Consider the following 19,625-nt stretch of genomic DNA (forward strand, 5'->3'; position numbering starts at 1 on the left):
TTTTTGTCAAGGTTTAGAAAGTGAGTGTGAGACGGCACGGTTGGCTATGTGATGGACTGATGACCCATACGGGGTGAACCCTACATCTCACCTGCTGACAGCTAGGATCGACTACAGCCCACTCATGACCCTGATTTGGAACAAAGTGGGTATAGAAAATGGATGTATATATAAATATATATATATATTTACAAATATGTGAAATAAATTAGAATTTTGTATGGAACCTTATTTCAGGGTTAAATTTAACCGCAGTCAACTCTTGTGGTTTTCCATCAGGCTGGATCATGATGCAAAAAGTAATATCAGAAATGGACATTAGGTTATTTAAATGTTTTATTTTTATAAGTACTTTATATCATCATGGCAGTAGGCCCACAATAATCATTTTTACCTGCCTCCAGTAACATAAATCTGTTTATCGATGGTTAATTGATGAGGAAAGTGTTGTTCCTAAAATATCTTTATGACTTGGTCATGAAGTCTAACTCGACTGTTTCTGTTGAGCCTGAATCTATGTCGGTGGCTGTCGCTGTCATTTCTGTGAAACCAAACTTGATTTTCAGTTTGATTTCACGTTTTGTTCCACGTGTCGTGTCAGGTGAGTTAACGACAAAAGAGCTGATTTTTTCAACTTCTCCCTCATCCACATACTGTGGAGCTTTACTCTCTGTGTGATAAAAACTAAATGTTAACGCTGTCTGATCTGCTTCTAATGGATATAAGATGTGTTCTCTGTGTTCATTCCACCCTACATCTTCATCAATTTCCGCCAGTTTCATGAAAATATCCTGACACCAGTCTCCCTCTTTGTTAGTGTATTTCTTGTCTGCTCTGTGCTTTGATGCATCAAATCTCTCAGTGATACCAACCCCGTATGTAAAGGCACTTTTACGAGATGCGACCACTGCTGGGTTTCTTCCAAACTCTACAGCTCCCTTAAGGATGGCTTCCTGAGGCCTAAAAGGACACAGAACTTTATATATTTTACCAAACTGTTCAGTAATGTGTTGACGCAGTATTTGGCTTCCAGCATAGCCTCCCACCAACAGAATGTACTCGATTCTAAGATCTTTTTTAAAGATTTCTTTGAGGCTCTTAGTGATGCCCTGCAGACTCTCAGCAAAGAAAGACCTAATTTTTTCTCTTGAGATTTTGATTGAACCCTCATCCCAGGTTGCACCACGCACTGGCTCAAAGAACGTTTCTATAGCTTTCTTTTTCTGAGCCAGCTGTCCCAGGTTATATGGGCAGCTGAACTCAACATCATCATCATTTCTTTTGAAAATTGTAAAATCATACATAATTTTCTGGACCTCACTTGGATGGTTCTTTTCATATTCATCCCAGACACCATCACAGAATATTTCTTTGAGAAACTCTTTGAATTTCCTGTCGACATTTTGTCCACCCTGATCATTTCCAGAGGCCTTATCCAGCTCCTTCAGGGCTCCTCCTTCCTGGACTTCATGCACTGTGATGTCAATAGTTCCACCTGCAACAGACAGATGAAGTGATTTCAACTGACTGATGACAGCAAGGCCACTAAACATAAATTAATGACAAGCATTCTCCTTCCAGACTGGTCTCATCTGTAGTTCCATGACGGTGAATCCAGCTACCAAAAACCCTCAGAACAGGGGCGTCCATCTCTGCCTTCAAGAACCTCTGAAGAATCATCTCTTCAAAGAGCAACTCCTCATCAAACACAGCTAACACCCTAACACACCTAACTTACACTGACACTGGACCTCTGGACCGGTTCTGAATGGATTCTGTCCTTCAAATGGATTCAAACTGATTTAGTCTTCAGTTCTTCCAGTAGAGTTTGTTTTTGTGCTGAAACTCTAACATGCGTGGAAGTTGCTAAATGACTAAATGTAAAATATGAACGCTCGTGGGTTCAATAGTATACTTGAAAATCTTACAGTTAATTAAACGTACCTCCACAGTCAACAACAATGTACTGTGTTCCAGGAGACTGATCCAGTTTGTCTCCTCCCTGATTTTCTGCTATAAAGCCATCAGCTGGAAGCTTCTTACACCAGATTGAGGCTGCCTCTGGTTCCAGTGCAATGATCAGTTTGTCTTCATTTCCTTTGGTCACGATACCTGCCTGGAAGCAAAGAGAAATTATTTTCACTATTTCTGATAATAACAAAGTCAATACATTGCAGATGTATTATTTCTAAGTATCTGTAGTTTTACCTCAGTTGCAGCCTCTCTCATGAACTGCTTTGATGAAGGATCCCAGATGGCAGGTACAGTCAGCACCCAGGTGAAGTCTGAGGCAAGGAACTTCCTACCTGCTGTGTTGTCACTGATGGTTTTCAGCGCATCGTCCTTCAGGAATCTCAGAGCTTCTATAAATACTTTCAGGGCTGTCATTGACTTCCCATTGGCAGCTTTAATCGTCATATTATTGTTGAGTTTCTGGATATTAATGACAAATATAATATTTCAATCATGTTCGACAATAAGGATTTTTAACGTCATGTGAAAGAAGTCTTGGAATGAAAAAGTTAATGTTGGAGACAACTATGTTTCTCTTAATGTTAGTTTTCCTCAGTCAGAACTTTGTTCAATCGTGTATTTAAAGCTGAACAGTTTGTTGTATCATGAATATATGAAATAGTTTTAACAAAAACACGTTTAATAATCCACATTTTTACTCACTTTTCCATAGAGGGACATCTTGAAGCTTTCAAAGAAGAACTTTTTTCTTGCTTCGTCACCCCTCATTTTAACATAATCTGTTTTGGCTTCATAACCAAAGCTGATAAATTCTTCATGTTCATCAAACAGAATGCAGGTTGGAGTTTTTGGGGTCTCCAGTCCAACCTCTTCGCCCCAGATCTTCAAATGGGGGGCAATTTCTTCTTCTCTGGATGTCAAATTGAAGGCGTATCCACTGTAAGCTGTGCCAAAGTCTATTGCTATGATGTAAGAGTCACCCATTGTGGGAACAGGACCGGCTTGTTGACTTGAGGAAAAGAATGAAGACACTAAACGTTGGAGCATATTTATCACCTGGGGAGGCATGGCTCACTGAAAGTCCACCCCCTGCTGAAGAGACGGTTGCATAAGTGATAGTATAACACTGCTGAACAATTTCAGTTTGGATAAGAGCAACAACGGAGAGAGACAACACACACTGAGCTGCAGGTAAATACGTTACATCCTTAAAAAAAATAACTTTGATCTATCAGTACTCCCACAGTACAGCTTATTATCATACATTATTATTTCAGTTCAGACAAGGAAGCACTTTCATGATTTAGATTATATGTGAAAAAAAATACTAATATTTCTACAGCAAAAAAGTGATTTTGTCTGGAGATTTTAAGGATTATGAACGACACAGAGTTTATAAATCAACCTTCCAATAAGTCCAAACTTTGAACAGAATCAGTGTTTTTAAGAATGAATGTTTGATCTGATATGACTTATTCAGACTGATGTTTCTCTGTTTATGTCAAAAGAATCGGAGCAATGGCAACCTCTCAAAAACAGCAACATGATAATATGAGGTAAACACCTGTTTTATTTGAACTTTTTATCCAGATATCAGAGTTTTTAAAGTGTTGGTCCAACAATATCTGGATAATATAATGTAATCTTAAAGTTCTGTGGTAAATTAAACAGGAATAATCCAGGTGACCCACTGTCTGATCTGACTGAGCTCAGTGTTTGTTCAGTCAATATGTCTTATTCATGTTCCTTATTTTACTTCACAGATATGATCTGGGACTAAATGAAGATCTCCTGAAATCACTAAGAGAAAGGTACAGAACATTCACTGAGCTGAAATATTATATTTAATTGTTTTAATGTACAGATTGAGACAGAGCTCTGTGTTTCTATACATCAAAAAGGCCCTTTAAACTCATCCATATACTTTAAATATTTCCGTTTTCAGAATATCATCTGTTTGATTATGGACTACACAAATTTAGAAATCAACCTTCCAATAAGTCCAAACTTTGAACAGAATCAGTGTTTTTAATAATGAATGTTTGATCTGATATGACTTATTAAGACTGATGTTTCTCTGTTTATGTCAAAAGAATCAGAGCAATGGAAACCTTTTTACAACAGCATCATCCTGATATGAGGTAAACACCTGTTTTATTTGAACTTTTTAACCAGATATCAGAGTTTTAAAGTGTTGGTCCAACAATATCTGGATAATATAATGTAATCTTAAAGTTCTGTGGTAAATTAAACAGGAATAATCCAGGTGATCCACTGTCTGATCTGACTGAGCTCAGTGTTTGTTCAGTCAATATGTCTTATTCATGTTCCTTATTTTACTTCACAGATATGCTCTGGGACTAAATGAAGATCTCCTGAAATCCCTGACAGAAGGGTACAGAACATACAATGAGCTGAATTATTACATTTAATTGTTTTAATATACAGATTCAGACAGAGCTCTCTGTTTCCATACATCAAAGAAGGACCTTTAAACTCATCCTTATATTTTTCAGTTATCAGAATATCATCTGTTTGATTATGAACCACAGAGTTTAGAAATCAACCTTCAAATAAGTCCAAACTTTGAACAGAATCAGTGTTTTTAAGAATGAATGTTTGATCTGATATGACTTATTCAGACTGATGTTTCTCTGTTTATGTCAAAAGAATCAGAGCAATGGAAACCTTTCAACAAAGGCATCATCCTGATATGAGGTAAACACCTGTTTTATTTGAACTTTTTAATCAAATATCAGAGTTTTAAAGTGTTGGTCCAACAATACCTGGATAATATAATGTAATCTTAAAGTTCTGTGGTAAATTAAACAGGAATAATCCAGGTGATCCACTGTCTGATCTGACTGAGCTCAGTGTTTGTTCAGTCAATATGTCTTATTCATGTTCCTTATTTTACTTCACAGATATGCTCTGGGACAAGAAAAACAGGAATTATTAAATCTAAGGTACAGAACATACAATGAGCTGAAATACTAAAGTTGTATTTACAGTCAGAAAGACTTAAGGGTTCCTTAAATAAAAGACAAAGCTGTTAAACCATCCCATAATTTATTCCTCTGAATAATCACATTAGCAGTGTTTATCAATCTTTTAAATAACTCACACTTTTCTGTAGTTGAGAAAGAAATAAAATTATCTATTGTCAGCACATTAAACTAAACCCGTTATTTTTCCTAACAACTGAAAGATTAAGAGCTGAACAGAATATTTAGACATCAACCATCCGACATGTTCAAAAGTTCTACCAAATCACTGGTTGAAGATAGAATGTGTGATCCAATGTGATTCATCCTGAACTAACATTTCTTTTGTGATTTGATAAAGATTTCAACAGAAAGAATCTGGTCACCAACAGCAATTCAGTTGAATGACATAAACACCTGTTTGATTTGAACTATTTAACAGATATCCGAGTTTTAAAGTGTTGGTCCAACAATACCTGGATAATATAATGTAATCTTAAAGTTCTGTGGTAAATTAAACAGGAATAATCCAAGTGATCCACTGTCTGATCTGACTGAGCTCAGTGTTTGTTCAGTCAATATGTCTTATTCATGTTCCTTATTTTACTTCACAGATATGCTCTGGAACAAAAGGAAGAACACTTGGTATCACTGATAGAAAGGTACAGAACATTCACTGAGCTGAAATATTACATTTAATTGTTTTAATCTACATATTGAGACAGATCTCTGTTTCTATACATCTAAGAAGGACCTTTAAACTCATCCTTATATTTTTCAGTTATCAGAATATCATCTGTTTGGTTATGAACCCCACAAATTTAGAAATGAGCCTTCCACTAAGTCCAACCTTTGAACAGAATCAGTGTTTTTAAGAATGAATGTTTGATCTGATATGACTTATTCAGACTGATGTTTCTCTGTTTATGTCAAAAGAATCATAAGAATGGAAACCTTTCAACAACAGCATCATCGTGATATGAGGTAAACACCTGTTTGATTTGAACTTTTTTCCAGATATCAGAGTTTTAAAGTGTTGGTCCAACAATACCTGGATAATATAATGTAATCTTAAAGTTCTGTGGTAAATTAAACAGGAATAATCCAGGTGACCCACTGTCTGATCTGACTGAGCTCAGTGTTTGTTCAGTCAATGTCTTATTCATGTTCCTTATTTTACTTCACAGATATGATCTGGGACTAAATGAAGATCTCCTGAAATCCCTGACAGAAGGGTACAGAATATACAATGAGCTGAAATATTACATTTAATTGTTTTAATATACAGATTAAGACAGATCTCTGTGTTTCCAGACATCTAAGAAGGCCCTTTAAACTCATCCTTGTATTTTTCAGTTATCAGAATATCATCTGTTTGATTATGAACCACAGAGTTTAGAAATCAACCTTCCAATAAGTCCAAACTTTGAACAGAATCAGTGTTTTTGATAATGAATGTTTGATCTGATATGACTTATTCAGACTGATGTTTCTCTGTTTATGTCAAAAGAATCAGAGCAATGGAAACCTTTCAACAGCATCATCGTGATATGAGGTAAACACCTGTTTGATTTTAACTTTTTAACAGATATCAGAGTTTTAAAATGTTGGTCCAACAATATCTGGATAATATAATGTAAACTTAAAGTTATGTGGTAAATTAAACAGGAATAATCCAGGTGACCCACTGTCTGATCTGACTGAGCTCAGTGTTTGTTCAGTCAATGTGTCTTATTCATGTTCCTTATTTTACTTCACAGATATGTTCTGGGACTAAAGGAAGATCTCCTGAAATCACTGAAAGAAGGGTACAGAACATTCACTGAGCTGAAATATTATATTTAATTGTTTTAATCTACATATTGAGACAGATCTCTGTTTCTTTACATCAAAGAAGGCCCTTTAAACTCATCCTTATATTTTTCAGTTATCATAATATCATTTGTTTGATTATGAACCACAGAGTTTATAAATCAACCTTCCAATAAGTCCAACATTTTAACAGAATCAGTGTTTTTAAGAATGAATGTTTGATCTGATATAATTTATTCAGACTGATGTTTCTCTGTTTATGTCAAAAGAATCAGAGCAATGGAAACCTTTCAACAAAGGCATCATCCTGATATGAGGTAAACACCTGTTTGATTTGAACTTTTTAACAGATATCAGAGTTTTTAAAGTGTTGGTCCAACAATATCTGGATAATATAATGTAAACTTAAAGTTATGTGATAAATTACACAGGAATAATCCAGGTGATCCACTGTCTGATCTGACTGAGCTCAGTGTTTGTTCAGTCAATATGTCTTATTCATGTTCCTTATTTTACTTCACAGATATGATCTGGGACTAAATGAAGAACTCCTGAAATCACTGAAAGAAGGGTACAGAATATACAATGAGCTGAAATATTATATTTAATTGTTTTAATCTACATATTGAGACAGATCTCTGTTTCTTTACATCTAAGAAGGACCTTTAAACTCATCCTTGTATTTTTCAGTTATCAGAATATCATCTGTTTGATTATGAACCACAGAGTTTAGAAATGAGCCTTCAAATAAGTCCAAACTTTGAACAGAATCAGTGTTTTTAAGAATGAATGTTTGATCTGATATGACTTATTCAGACTGACGTTTCTCTGTTTATGTCAAAAGAATCAGAGCAATGGAAACCTTTCAACAAAGGCATCATCCTGATATGAGGTAAACACCTGTTTGATTTGAACTTTTTTCCAGATATCAGAGTTTTTAAAGTGTTGGTCCAACAATACCTGGATAATATAATGTAATCTTAAAGTTCTGTGGTAAATTAAACTGGAATAATCCAGGTGATCCACTGTCTGATCTGACTGAGCTCAGTGTTTGTTCAGTCAATGTCTTATTCATGTTCCTTATTTTACTTCACAGATATGCTCTGGGACAAGAAAAGGAAGATCTCCTGAAATCACTGAGGGAAAGGTACAGAACATACAATGAGCTGAAATATTACATTTAATTGTTTTAATATACAGATTAAGACAGAGCTCTGTGTTTCCATACATCTAAGAAAGACCTTTAAACTCATCCTTATATTTTTCAGTTATCAGAATATCATCTGTTTGATTATGAACCACAGAGTTTAGAAATCAACCTTCCAATAAGTCCAAACTTTGAACAGAATCAGTGTTTTTGATAATGAATGTTTGATCTGATATGACTTATTCAGACTGACGTTTCTCTGTTTATGTCAAAAGAATCAAAGCAATGGAAACCTCTCAAAAACAGCAACATGATAATATGAGGTAAACACCTGTTTGATTTGAACTTTTTTCCAGATATCAGAGTTTTTAAAGTGTTGGTTCAACAATACCTGGATAATATAATGTAATCTTAAAGTTCTGTGGTAAATTAAACTGGAATAATCCAGGTGATCCACTGTCTGATCTGACTGAGCTCAGTGTTTGTTCAGTCAATATGTCTTATTCATGTTCCTTATTTTACTTCACAGATATGATATGACACAAAAGGAAGATCTCCTGAAATCACTGAAAGAAGGGTACAGAACATTCACTGAGCTGAAATATTATATTTAATTGTTTTAATCTACATATTGAGACAGATCTCTGTTTCTTTACATCAAAGAAGGCCCTTTAAACTCATCCTTATATTTTTCAGTTATCAGCATATCATCTGTTTGATTATGAACCACAGAGTTTATAAATCAACCTTCCAATAAGTCCAACCTTTGAACAGAATCAGTGTTTTTAAGAATGAATGTTTGATCTGATATGACTTATTCAGACTGATGTTTCTCTGTTTATGTCAAAAGAATCAGAGCAATGGAAACCTTTCAACAGCAGCATCATCCTGATATGAGGTAAACACCTGTTTGATTTGAACTTTTTAATCAAATATCAGAGTTTTTAAAGTGTTGGTCCAACAATACCTGGATAATATAATGTAATCTTAAAGTTCTGTGGTAAATTAAACTGGAATAATCCAGGTGACCCACTGTCTGATCTGACTGAGCTCAGTGTTTGTTCAGTCAATGTCTTATTCATGTTCCTTATTTTACTTCACAGATATGCTCTGGGACTAAATGAGGAACTCCTGAAATCCCTGACAGAAGGGTACAGAATATACAATGAGCTGAATTATTACATTTAATTGTTTTAATCTACAGATTCAGACAGATCTCTGTTTCCATACATCAAAGAAGGACCTTTAAACTCATCCTTATACTTTTCATTTTTCAGTTATCAGAATATCATCTGTTTGATTATGAACCACTCAGAGTTTAGAAATGAGCCTTCCTCTCACGGCTTGAGCACATGCCATCAAGTATTCGGACTCAAATGCAGAAAGAATATGATCAAATGTAAAAGGTTTAGTAATTGTGATGATATGGCTTAGTCGGAGTTGGATCCAGGTACTAGAGGATTCTGCAGGGGAACGAAGAGGGTTAGAACGATCATCCGCAACGGTAGATGAATAATCCAAAAAGGAGTAAATAATCCTTACTTATGTGAGGGAGGAAGTCCGTAAATGAGAGGAGAGCACTGGCTGTGTCAGCTTTGGATACGGGTCAGCAGTGAGGCGAGCAGGCAAGTTGTTGAGAATGGACAGCTGATATCCAGGGTACGGGGAGGCAAGTACTTGGAAACCAGGACGAGGGAAGAGCAGATGAGGCAGGTAGGTACTAGAAGAACAGGCAATAGTCAGAGACACTTGGAGAACTATATGAGGAATCCTATGAACAGCTGATTTAACACTAAAGATAGTGTGACAATCTGGTGAAGAGCGGTTGCTCTTGCACCTCCTTTAATTACGTCTTAATGAGTTCCTATGAGGAACAGGTGGGGCTGCATGGTGGCGTGGTGGAACGCACCATCACCTTACAGCAAGAGGGTCCCAGGTTCAACTCTCAGCTGGGGCCTTTCTGTGTGGAGTTTGCATGTTCTCCCCATGTATGCTTGGGTTCCCTCCAGTTACTCCAGCTTCCTCCACCATCCAAAAACATGCATGTTAGGTTAATTGGTGACTCTAAATTGACCTAAGAAGTGAGTGTGAGCATGTGGCTGTTTGTCACATTTGTCTCCGTGTGGTACTGTGATAGACTGGCGACCGTGTCCAGGTTGTACCTGCCTCTCACCCGATAACCGCTGGGATAGGCTCCAGTTGGCTCCAGTTGAAAAATGGCAATCCAGGCTCCGCCCAAGGTTCTCAGGAAAACATTCTCAGCCCACCCAAGACTCAGATCCCAAACACAACAACAGCCAAGCATGATTGTGATATGACTTATGCAGACTGATGTTTCTCTGTTTATGTCAAAAGAATCATAAGAATGGAAACCTTTCAACAGCAGCATCATCGTGATATGAGGTAAACACCTGTTTTATTTGAACTTTTTAACCAGATATCAGAGTTTTAAAGTGTTGGTCCAACAATACCTGGATAATATAATGTAATCTTAAAGTTCTGTGGTAAATTAAACAGGAATAATCCAAGTGATCCACTGTCTGATCTGACTGAGCTCAGTGTTTGTTCAGTCAATATGTCTTATTCATGTTCCTTATTTTACTTCACAGATATGCTCTGGAACAAAAGGAAGAACACTTGGTATCACTGATAGAAAGGTACAGAACATTCACTGAGCTGAAATATTACATTTAATTGTTTTAATATACAGATTCAGACAGATCTCTGTGTTTCCATACATCTAAGAAGGACCTTTAAACTAATCGTTAGATTTTTCTTTTTTCAGTTACCATAATATCATTTGTTTGATTATGAACCACACAGTTTATAAATCAACCTTCCAATAAGTCCAAACTTTGAACAGAATCAGTGTTTTTAATAATGAATGTTTGATCTGATATGACTTATTCAGACTGATGTTTCTCTGTTTATGTCAAAAGAATCAGAGCAATGGAAACCTTTCAACAAAGGCATCATCCTGATATGAGGTAAACACCTGTTTTATTTGAACTTTTTAACAGATATCAGAGTTTTTAAAGTGTTGGTCCAACAATACTCCAATGTTGGTCCAACAATACTCCTACAATGATCCACTGTCTGATCTGACTGAGCTCACTGGTCAATGTTTTTAATAATGAATGTTTGACCTGATATGACTTAATCAGACTGATGTTTCTCTGTTTACGTTGCACTTCTTTTTTAAAACCATGCTTTCTATGATTTATTGCAAGCTAAATGTATGTTTCTGAAATTTGTAAATGATTGTATTTTTTTTGGTCACACCTTATAGAATATCCCCTTTTTTCAATTATTGGTTAAATATCTATATTTTGAGCACGGAAGTTGCCGGTCAGACCATAGGAAAAGTTTCATGATAAACAGTGTGATCCTTCTTCATTCAGAGCACTATGAAAGCACTGCAGACTCCTTTAGCCCTTCAGGTGTCCACTCTCACCTTCAGGAGTCACAGGAGCATCAAGCACCAACCAATTTACAGCTGCAGTTCTGTACAGCTACATCAGCAAAAACCCAGAGTACAGACCATTTGAAGACAATGGACCTCATGCAAGAACATTTTTGTATTCTTATTCTAAATTTGTATTCTAAATCGGAAGGTCTCATATGAACACGCTTCATTAGATTCAACAAACACTCTTAACTTCGGGAAAGGTGTGTAAACGACCTGCGTAAATGATGAATGCCACCCGTGCGTATTTTAGTGCACGTGCACGGGGATAGTAAATTTGCATATATATAATACAATATAAGGCTACGCTTCCTCTCTCCTGTGCCAGGAATGGAAGCCTTGCTGCCCCTACAGCCTCATGGAATGGGCTCTCATCTCCATTTTCCACTCTAATTGGTATGATCTATTAGAGACCTGTATATGAGTCACTAAGAAATTGCTATTTTCATACTCCATGAATCATCATCTTACACTTATCTGAAGTCTAGTCAAATGTCTTTGGGAAACCCAAACATCCCTCTCCCCAGCAACACTCTCCAGCTCCTCCTGGGGGATGCCGAGGCGTTCCCAGGTCAGATGGGACATATAATCCCTGCAGTGAGTTCTGGTTCTTCCCGGGTTCTGCTCCCATGAGGCATCCTTACCAGATGAACAATCTCAGCTGACTTCTTTCTATTTGGAGGAGCAGCAGCTCTACAAGCCCCCCGGGGGTATGGTGGAGCTCCTCCCCCTATCTCTAAGGCTGAGCCTAATCCCCCTCTGAAGGAAACTCATTTCATCAACGTGTATCCACGACTTCATTTTTTGGGTCACTACCCAGATCTGTGACGATAGGTGAGGGTTGGAACAAAGATGGAGCAGTAAACTGAAAGCTTCTACTTCCGGCTCAGCTCCCTCTTCACCACAACAGGCCAGAGCGGTGCCCTCATTACTGCTGGCAAAGCCCCAATCCGTCTTTCCATCTCTAACTCCAACTCACCATCACTGAGAACAAGATCCAGAGATACACCTAAGGCAGAGACTACCTTAAGGAAGATAACTTATTAGTCTATTTCCAGTACAGTAAATTAATTTAGCCAGTTGTCTCTAACAATGCGGCCTTAAGTATCTGACAGAGTTTAGAAATCATGTTTCAATAATCATTGGTTTGATATATGAATTTGTGGTCTGATGTGATTTATCCATTCCTGTGATCTATTTAAACAGAATGACAGAGGTGAATGAGAAACTTCAAAAGACATGGTAAATATTTTTTTTCATTAATTTAATTCAATATTTTATTACAGACTTGAGATCCAATGTAAAAAATTGGATGTTACATGACCTAAAGAACAAATTTAATGACCTATGCTCAGTGCCAGGAAAAGTCCATGTGGAGTTCGGCACAAACTTCATAATTGGCGCACCATAAATTAAAAACTGATATTAAAGTATACAGTACTGATAAACTGCAGAAAAGACTATCACCAAGAAACTGATAGCACAAGCTATTTATATGAAATCTCTAAAAGGAAGTGAAAGAAGAGAACATTTAAAATGATGATACACCTTATGATCTTAGTCATAGTGTAAAAAATGGAAAAACTTTATACCATTAGAATATAGAATTATGTATTTAGGTGGCACATTTCATTTCACGTCAATGAATTTATACTCAAGTTCTAAATGAAAGAGGAGTTTGCTGCCTCTTCATCATCTATACATCCATCCATTATCGGAATAGTGTTCAGGAACATCCCTGCCGAGTGTGGGTTAAAAGTCCATCAATCATCTGCCGCTTCTCCAGTGATCGGGTCGCAGGGGCAGCAGCTTCAGCAGAGAAGCCCACATGTCCCTGTCCCCGGCCACTTCCTCCAGCTCTTCCAGGGGGACCCCGAGGCATTCCCAGGCCAGCCAAGAGATATAGTCTCTCCAACGTGTCCTGGGTCTTCCCCCAGGTCTCCTCCCAGTGTGATGTGCCCAGAACACCTCACCAGTGAGGCATCCAAGGAGGCATCCTAACCAGATGCCCTAGCCACCTCATCTGATTCCTTTTGATGCGGAGGAGCAGCGGATCAACTCCAAGCCCCTCCTGGATGACTGAGCTTCTCACCCTATCTCTAAGGGAGGGCCCAGACACCCTGCAGAGGAAGCCCATTTCGGCCGCTTGTATTCATGATCTTGTTCTTTTGGTCACTACCCACAAATTGTGACCATAGGTGAGGGTAGGAACGTAGATTGACCGGTCAATCGAAAGCTTCGCCTTCTGGCTCAGCTCCTTCTTCACCACGACGGGCCGGTAAAGAGCCCGCATTATTGCGGACACGGTACCGATCCGCCTGTCAATCTCATGCTCCATTCGTCCCTCACTCCTGAACAAGACCTCAAGATACTTGACCTCCTCCATTTGGGGGAGGATTTCATTCCCAACCAGGAGAGGGCATTCCACCCTTTTCCGGCTGAGGACCATAGTCTCGGATTTGGAGGTGTGGATTCTCATCCCAGCACTTCACACTCGGCTGCGAACCTCTCCAGTGAGAGCTGAAGGTCACGGCCTCATGACGCTAACAGAACTACATCATCCGCAAATAGCAGAGACCCGAATCTGAGGTCGCCAAATCGGACCCCTCAATGCCCTGGCTGCACCTAGAAATTCTGTCCATAAAAATTATGAAAAGAATCGTTGACAAAGGGCAGCCCTATCAAGGGGTCCCTGCACCTCCTGAATCCGAGATTCGACTATCCGATGGATCCTCCTCTTCAGTACCCCCGACTAGACCTTACCATGGAGGCTGAGGAGTGTGATCCCCCTGTAGTTGGAACACACCCTCATGTCTGCCTTTTCAAAGAGGGGGACTACCACCCTGATCTGCCAGTCCAAAGGCACTGTCCCTGATGTCCATGCGATGTTGCAGAGGCGTGTCAACCAAGACAACCCTACAACATCCAGAGCCTTGAGGAACTCTGGACGGACCTCATCTACCCCTAGGCAACCTCAGCCCCAGAAATGGGAGGCTCCATCTCCGAGCTGTCTGACTCTGCTTCCTCATCTGAAGGCATGTCGGTAGGATTGAGGAGGTCCTCGAAAGTATACTCCCCACCGACTAACAACGTCCCTAGTTGAGGTCAGCAGAGCCTCGTCCCCACCATACACGGTGTTGACGGTGCACCACAACCCCTCCCCCCGAGCCGTCGAATGGTGGACCAGAATCTCTTTGAGGCTGTCCAGAAGTCGCTCTCCATGGCCTCACCGAACTCCTCCCAAACCCAAATTTTTGCCTCAGCAAACGCAGAGGCTGCACTCCGCACTCTGCATTCCGATAGGACTCCTTCTTCAGCTTGACGTCTTCACTCACGGGGGTTCGGGGTTTGCCGCCACGACAGGCACCAACCATCTTACGGCCACAGCTCTGGCCAGCCGCCTCAACAATGGAGGCACAGAACATGGCCCATTCTGACTCAATGTCCCCCACCTCCCCCGGAACATGGTTGAAGCTCTGCTGGAGGTGGGACTTTAAGCTCCTTCTAACAGGGGATTCCGCCAGACGTTCCCAGCAGCCCCTCACAATATGTTTGGGCCTGCCAGGTCTGATCGGCATCCTCCCCCACCAGCGGAGCCAACTCACCACCAGGTCGTTATCAGTTGAGAGAAGTCCAACAACAGAACAGCACTCTGATTTAGATTGAGGGGGGCCGTTCCTGGGATAAACCCCAATGTACAGGCACACAGCCAGGAGGCAATGAGTATGCCCACACCTGCTCTGCGCCTCTCACCACAACCAACTCCAGAGTGAAAGAGAGTCCAACCCCTCTCAAGGAGATTGATTCCATAGCCTAATTTGTGCATCGAGCTGAGTCCGACTATACCTAGCCAGAACCGCTCAACTAGCTCAGGCTCCTTCCCCAACAATGAGATGACGTTCCACATCCTAAGAGTCAGCTTCAGCAGCCGAGGATCAGCTCAGGATCAGGATCAGGTCTCCGCCTTCAGCTGCTCAGAGTCAAAGTGGAAGATACCTCCAAAGGCGATGGAGAATAAAAGAGCTAAGATCCTATGGGACTTTCAGATCCAGACTGATAAACAGGCTATATTTAATCAGCAGTAGTACCAGTGGTAGGGTTAGGGAAAAGTCGAGGCTTAACCTGAAATTGAGTGTATAAAAGTTGTATAATGCTCTCTATCTATCTCTGTTGCAGCCTTTAATTGAATTTCAGTTATGTGTGCAAAAAATGCACAGCCATATAATACCTAATATGTAACTGTAGAACATTAAAGCTGTCTTGTGTGGTTAATTCAGCTGTCTGAGGTTGTATAACTGCAGTGATATTTTATTTATTTAGTTTACAAAATTTACAAAAACTTCCTACATTGGTGTCGTGTTTGGATCTAGCATAAAATTAACCATTTAACATTTCTTTTATTTTTATCCTCTCAAATGATAAAGTTGGTAGCTAATAGTACAATGGATAGAATACGTTATTCAAATGTGTCATGTTTTACTTCACAGCCTCGCTCTACAAGACAAAGAAGAAGAACTGAGATCATTCAAAGACAGGTACTGTACAGAAACTTCAGATAGTACTGCTTCAGATAATTGATCAGTTTTGTAATGACTTATAGATCACTTAACCTCTAATTATTCTATTATATATTATTTATAATTAGCACCGTCACCTCACAGCAGAGGGTTCCATGTTCTACTCCCAGCTGGTTCTTTCTGTGGCGGTTGCATGTTCTCCCCTTGTATGCCTGGGTTCTCTCTGGGTACTCCGGCTTCCTCCCACCATCCAAAAACATCCATGTTAGGTTGATTGGTGTCTCTAAATTATCCCTAGGAGCGTGTGTGTGGTTGTTTGTCTTGTTTGTCTCTGAGTGACTCTGTGATGGACTGGCGACGTGTCCAGGGTGTACCGACCTCTGGCCCAATGACCGCTGCCCAGCTGACCAGCCCGCCAGGACCTGACAGTTGAATTAAGCGGTTATGGGAAATGGATGTATGGATGGATAATTTATAATATTATTTATGATATTCTTTTTCTTTTTTACAGAATGGCAAAGGACGTCACGCTTTCATTACAAACAGGAAAAATTATGAACATGAACAACCCCGTTAGTAAAGCCAGACTACAAGAAATGTATGATGAGCTGCGAACTTCCTGGCCAAAGATTAAACAAGTTCTGAAATCAAATAATGAAAACCCAGAGTATTTCAAAATGATGATTCAGGTACAATACTTTCTGATGAGGCCTAGATAGTTTTGTAGTTCATACTTATCTCATATTCAAACTCTGATTAAACCTTTGTTGCTTTTCCCTTTTTGTTTTTGGCTAAATTTTAAACTCATAATTCCAGACAGAATTTGAAAATGCAACAGATGACATGGAGAAGAAGAAGCAGCAGCTGGATAAAGTGTTTGAAATGAAACATGGTGACAGTGAAACAGCACCTCAGAAGGTACTGGATTTAAAAATTGGAATAAAGTTGGATCATTTAGGTTTCTTATGATCATCTGAAAGTGTTTTTATAAATCTTTTTCTTAGGTGAATGAATACATACAGTCAACAACTCACAATCTTCAGATGACTCTTTACACCAGGAAATATGCTGGTTCAAAGGTTAGTTTGAAATTTCAAGACAACTCAATATATATAATATATTCTGGAAGTAGATTGTTAACTTTTAATTGGAATGACTCATTATCCCACTTTGAATGAATAATTAAACTAAGAGGATACATTAACTCTGACGTTATTCAACAGCACAGTATGAAACAATGATATATCATGTTCTGCGTTAGTAGCTTCATTTGATTTTTTTTCCAATTTTACTGCAGACTGTGACACATAAAAAAGCATCAGGACAGAGAATCTTTTCCCACTTTTTCTTTTCCCATGTTTCCTTCTCCCAACACTTAAAGACGTTCTGACACTGAGGATACCAAGTGATGAAGAGTTTTAGCTGTTATTTTGTCCCATTTTTCCTGCAAACAGATTTCAGATTCTTTGAATGCTTTAATGATATTCTGCACTGTAGAGGCCGAAATATGCAAATCCCTTCCAATCTTTCTTTGATGAACATTGTTTTAAACACATTTGTGGACAGACTGGAGATCCTCTGAACATCTTTGCTCCTCACAAACTCAGCCTGTCATGGAGGCTGCTTTAGGACCAGATCATGGTTATAGTCACATGTTTGAAATAACATCAGTATAATTTTTTCAACCTCATTAATAGTTATTAAATTAATATTTTCTTTTTTTATGTGTTGCAGATCTAAAATATAAATTAATGTAAATTAACAAATCAAATTAAACTGACAAGACAAAACATGAAACATCTTGACTTTTAACTGTCTGTCATACACCATCCCAATTTTTTCTGATAAAGCGTTTTTATTTCTAATCCATAGAACCCTTTCTCTGGACACAAAGATGTGAAACCTGAGGATATGAAGCGTTATTTGAGCTCTGAATGCTACAGTTTGGGGTGCCTTATGGCCTTGAACAGCCCTCCTCTTCAGCCTGACTGGGAGAATCACCCTTCTTCTATGGATAAATGGGACATTCTCCCTCATAAAATCAAAGCTGCTGCTTTTAAAAAAGACTCGGCAATAAATTAGTCTTTCTCTGATTGCCTTAGATATTCTTACAGATCACATAATATTGTCTGTGTTAATTTAGAATTAGATTTTCTTCTTTAATTTCTATAAGAAAAGTTGTGTGTAAAATGTTTATAAATCATTATAGCAGAATATAATTGAAGTTAGACATTGAAGCTCCAAACCAGTTACTTTATGTGAACATGTTTTCTTAATATGATATTAGGGTGACACCCTCCTCTCCCCGACTACACCTCTTGATCCTGTCCCTGAAAACCAAACAGGATCAGTAACGGGGGACAGCCCTGGTGGAGTCCAACACGCACCGTAAACGACTTTGTAACAACAATGTGGGCACAGCTCTAACTCTGGTTATAGAAGGACTGAAAACCCTGTTCTCCCTCAGCACCCCCACAAAATCCCTCAAAGGAATATGGTTGTCAGCCTTCTCCAAGTTTTATTTGTAACATTTTATTTGTATTGCACTTTATATTTAATCCCAAAGTGTTATATAAAAGATATTTTAACAGTAAGCTTTATTGAAAAGTTTTTAGGTCACGTTTAACAGCCTCTGCAATCTGTGGGGCCCTCAGACGGTCGGGGTGTTCCACAACCTTGGAGCTGCAGAGGAAATCCAGTAACTCTGTGAGGGTAAAGATCTGGTCCTCTGTTCCACGAGCTGGGAGTAAACCACTCTGCTCCTCCTGAATCTGAGGGTCGATAATCAGTTGGCACCACCTCTCCAACACCCTGGAATAAACTTTCCCGGGGAGGCTGAGTAGTGTGAATATTGATAATCCAATGATTCTTTACAAAAAAATTGCAGAATCTGATCAGTTTTAAGGTCTCTGACATCTTACGTCACCTGAACTCTTCTTGCTGTTTAGACATCCTGCCAACAGGTTTTTTCAAAGGGGTCTCAAAGACTTTGGAGTCAAACCTGTTACTGATTGTGAACTTGTCCTTAACTTCAGGTGTGTTTCCAGAGCCACTAAAAACAGCTGTAATTAAACCTCTGCTGAAAAAGAACAATCTTGACAAGACGCAAATGAACAACTACAGGCCCATCTCAAATCTCCCATTTTTAAGTAAGATCATTGAAAAAGCGGTTTTTCAACAGCTTAATTTTTAACCTTCCAGTCAGGCTTTAGACAGCACCACAGCACTGAGACTGCTCTGACCAAAGTGTTTAATGACATATGTCTGAATACAGACAGTGGAAAAATGTCAGTCTTACTTTTACTGGATCTCAGTGCTGCCTTTGATACAGTTGACCACAATGTTTTACTCAAACGACTGGAGAACTGGGCGGGTCTTTCCGGAACTGTACTAAACTGGTTCAAAACATACTTAGAGAACAGGAAGTACTTTGTGTCAATAGGTAACTTTACATCTGATCAGACAAGAATCCCATGTGGAGTTCCCCAAGGTTCCATTCTGGGACCTCTTCTGTTTAACATCTACATGCTCCCACTGGCACGGATTATAAAAAACAACAAAATAAACTACCATAGCTATGCAGATGACACACAGATATATATAACAATGTCACCAGGAGACCGAGGGCCTGTACAGGCCCTTGGAAAATGCATTGAGGAGATTAATGACTGGCTGTGCCACAACTTCCTCCAGCTAAACAAAAAGAAAACTGAGGTAATTGTCTT

The 19,625-nt window shown here is 38.9% G+C and overlaps 1 protein-coding gene across 1 annotated transcript; it reads right to left on the bottom strand.

Moving 5' to 3' along the window:
• Positions 1 to 411: 411 nt before the first annotated feature.
• Positions 412 to 2,984, bottom strand: LOC140270142 (heat shock 70 kDa protein 12A-like). The gene is made up of 4 exons (XM_072365238.1): positions 2,677 to 2,984; positions 2,209 to 2,433; positions 1,945 to 2,116; positions 412 to 1,495 (listed from the first exon to the last, which is right to left on the bottom strand). The coding sequence occupies exons 1-4, from the start codon at positions 2,956 to 2,958 to the stop codon at positions 465 to 467; spliced, it is 1,710 nt and encodes a 569-aa protein (XP_072221339.1). The 5' UTR covers positions 2,959 to 2,984; the 3' UTR covers positions 412 to 464.
• Between the last annotated feature and the right edge of the window lie 16,641 nt (positions 2,985 to 19,625).

The sequence above is a fragment of the Leuresthes tenuis genome, unplaced genomic scaffold, assembly GCF_036924035.1.
Source record: "Leuresthes tenuis unplaced genomic scaffold, fLeuTen1.0.hap1 SCAF_15, whole genome shotgun sequence".
NCBI classification, from domain to species: Eukaryota; Metazoa; Chordata; class Actinopteri; order Atheriniformes; family Atherinopsidae; genus Leuresthes; species Leuresthes tenuis.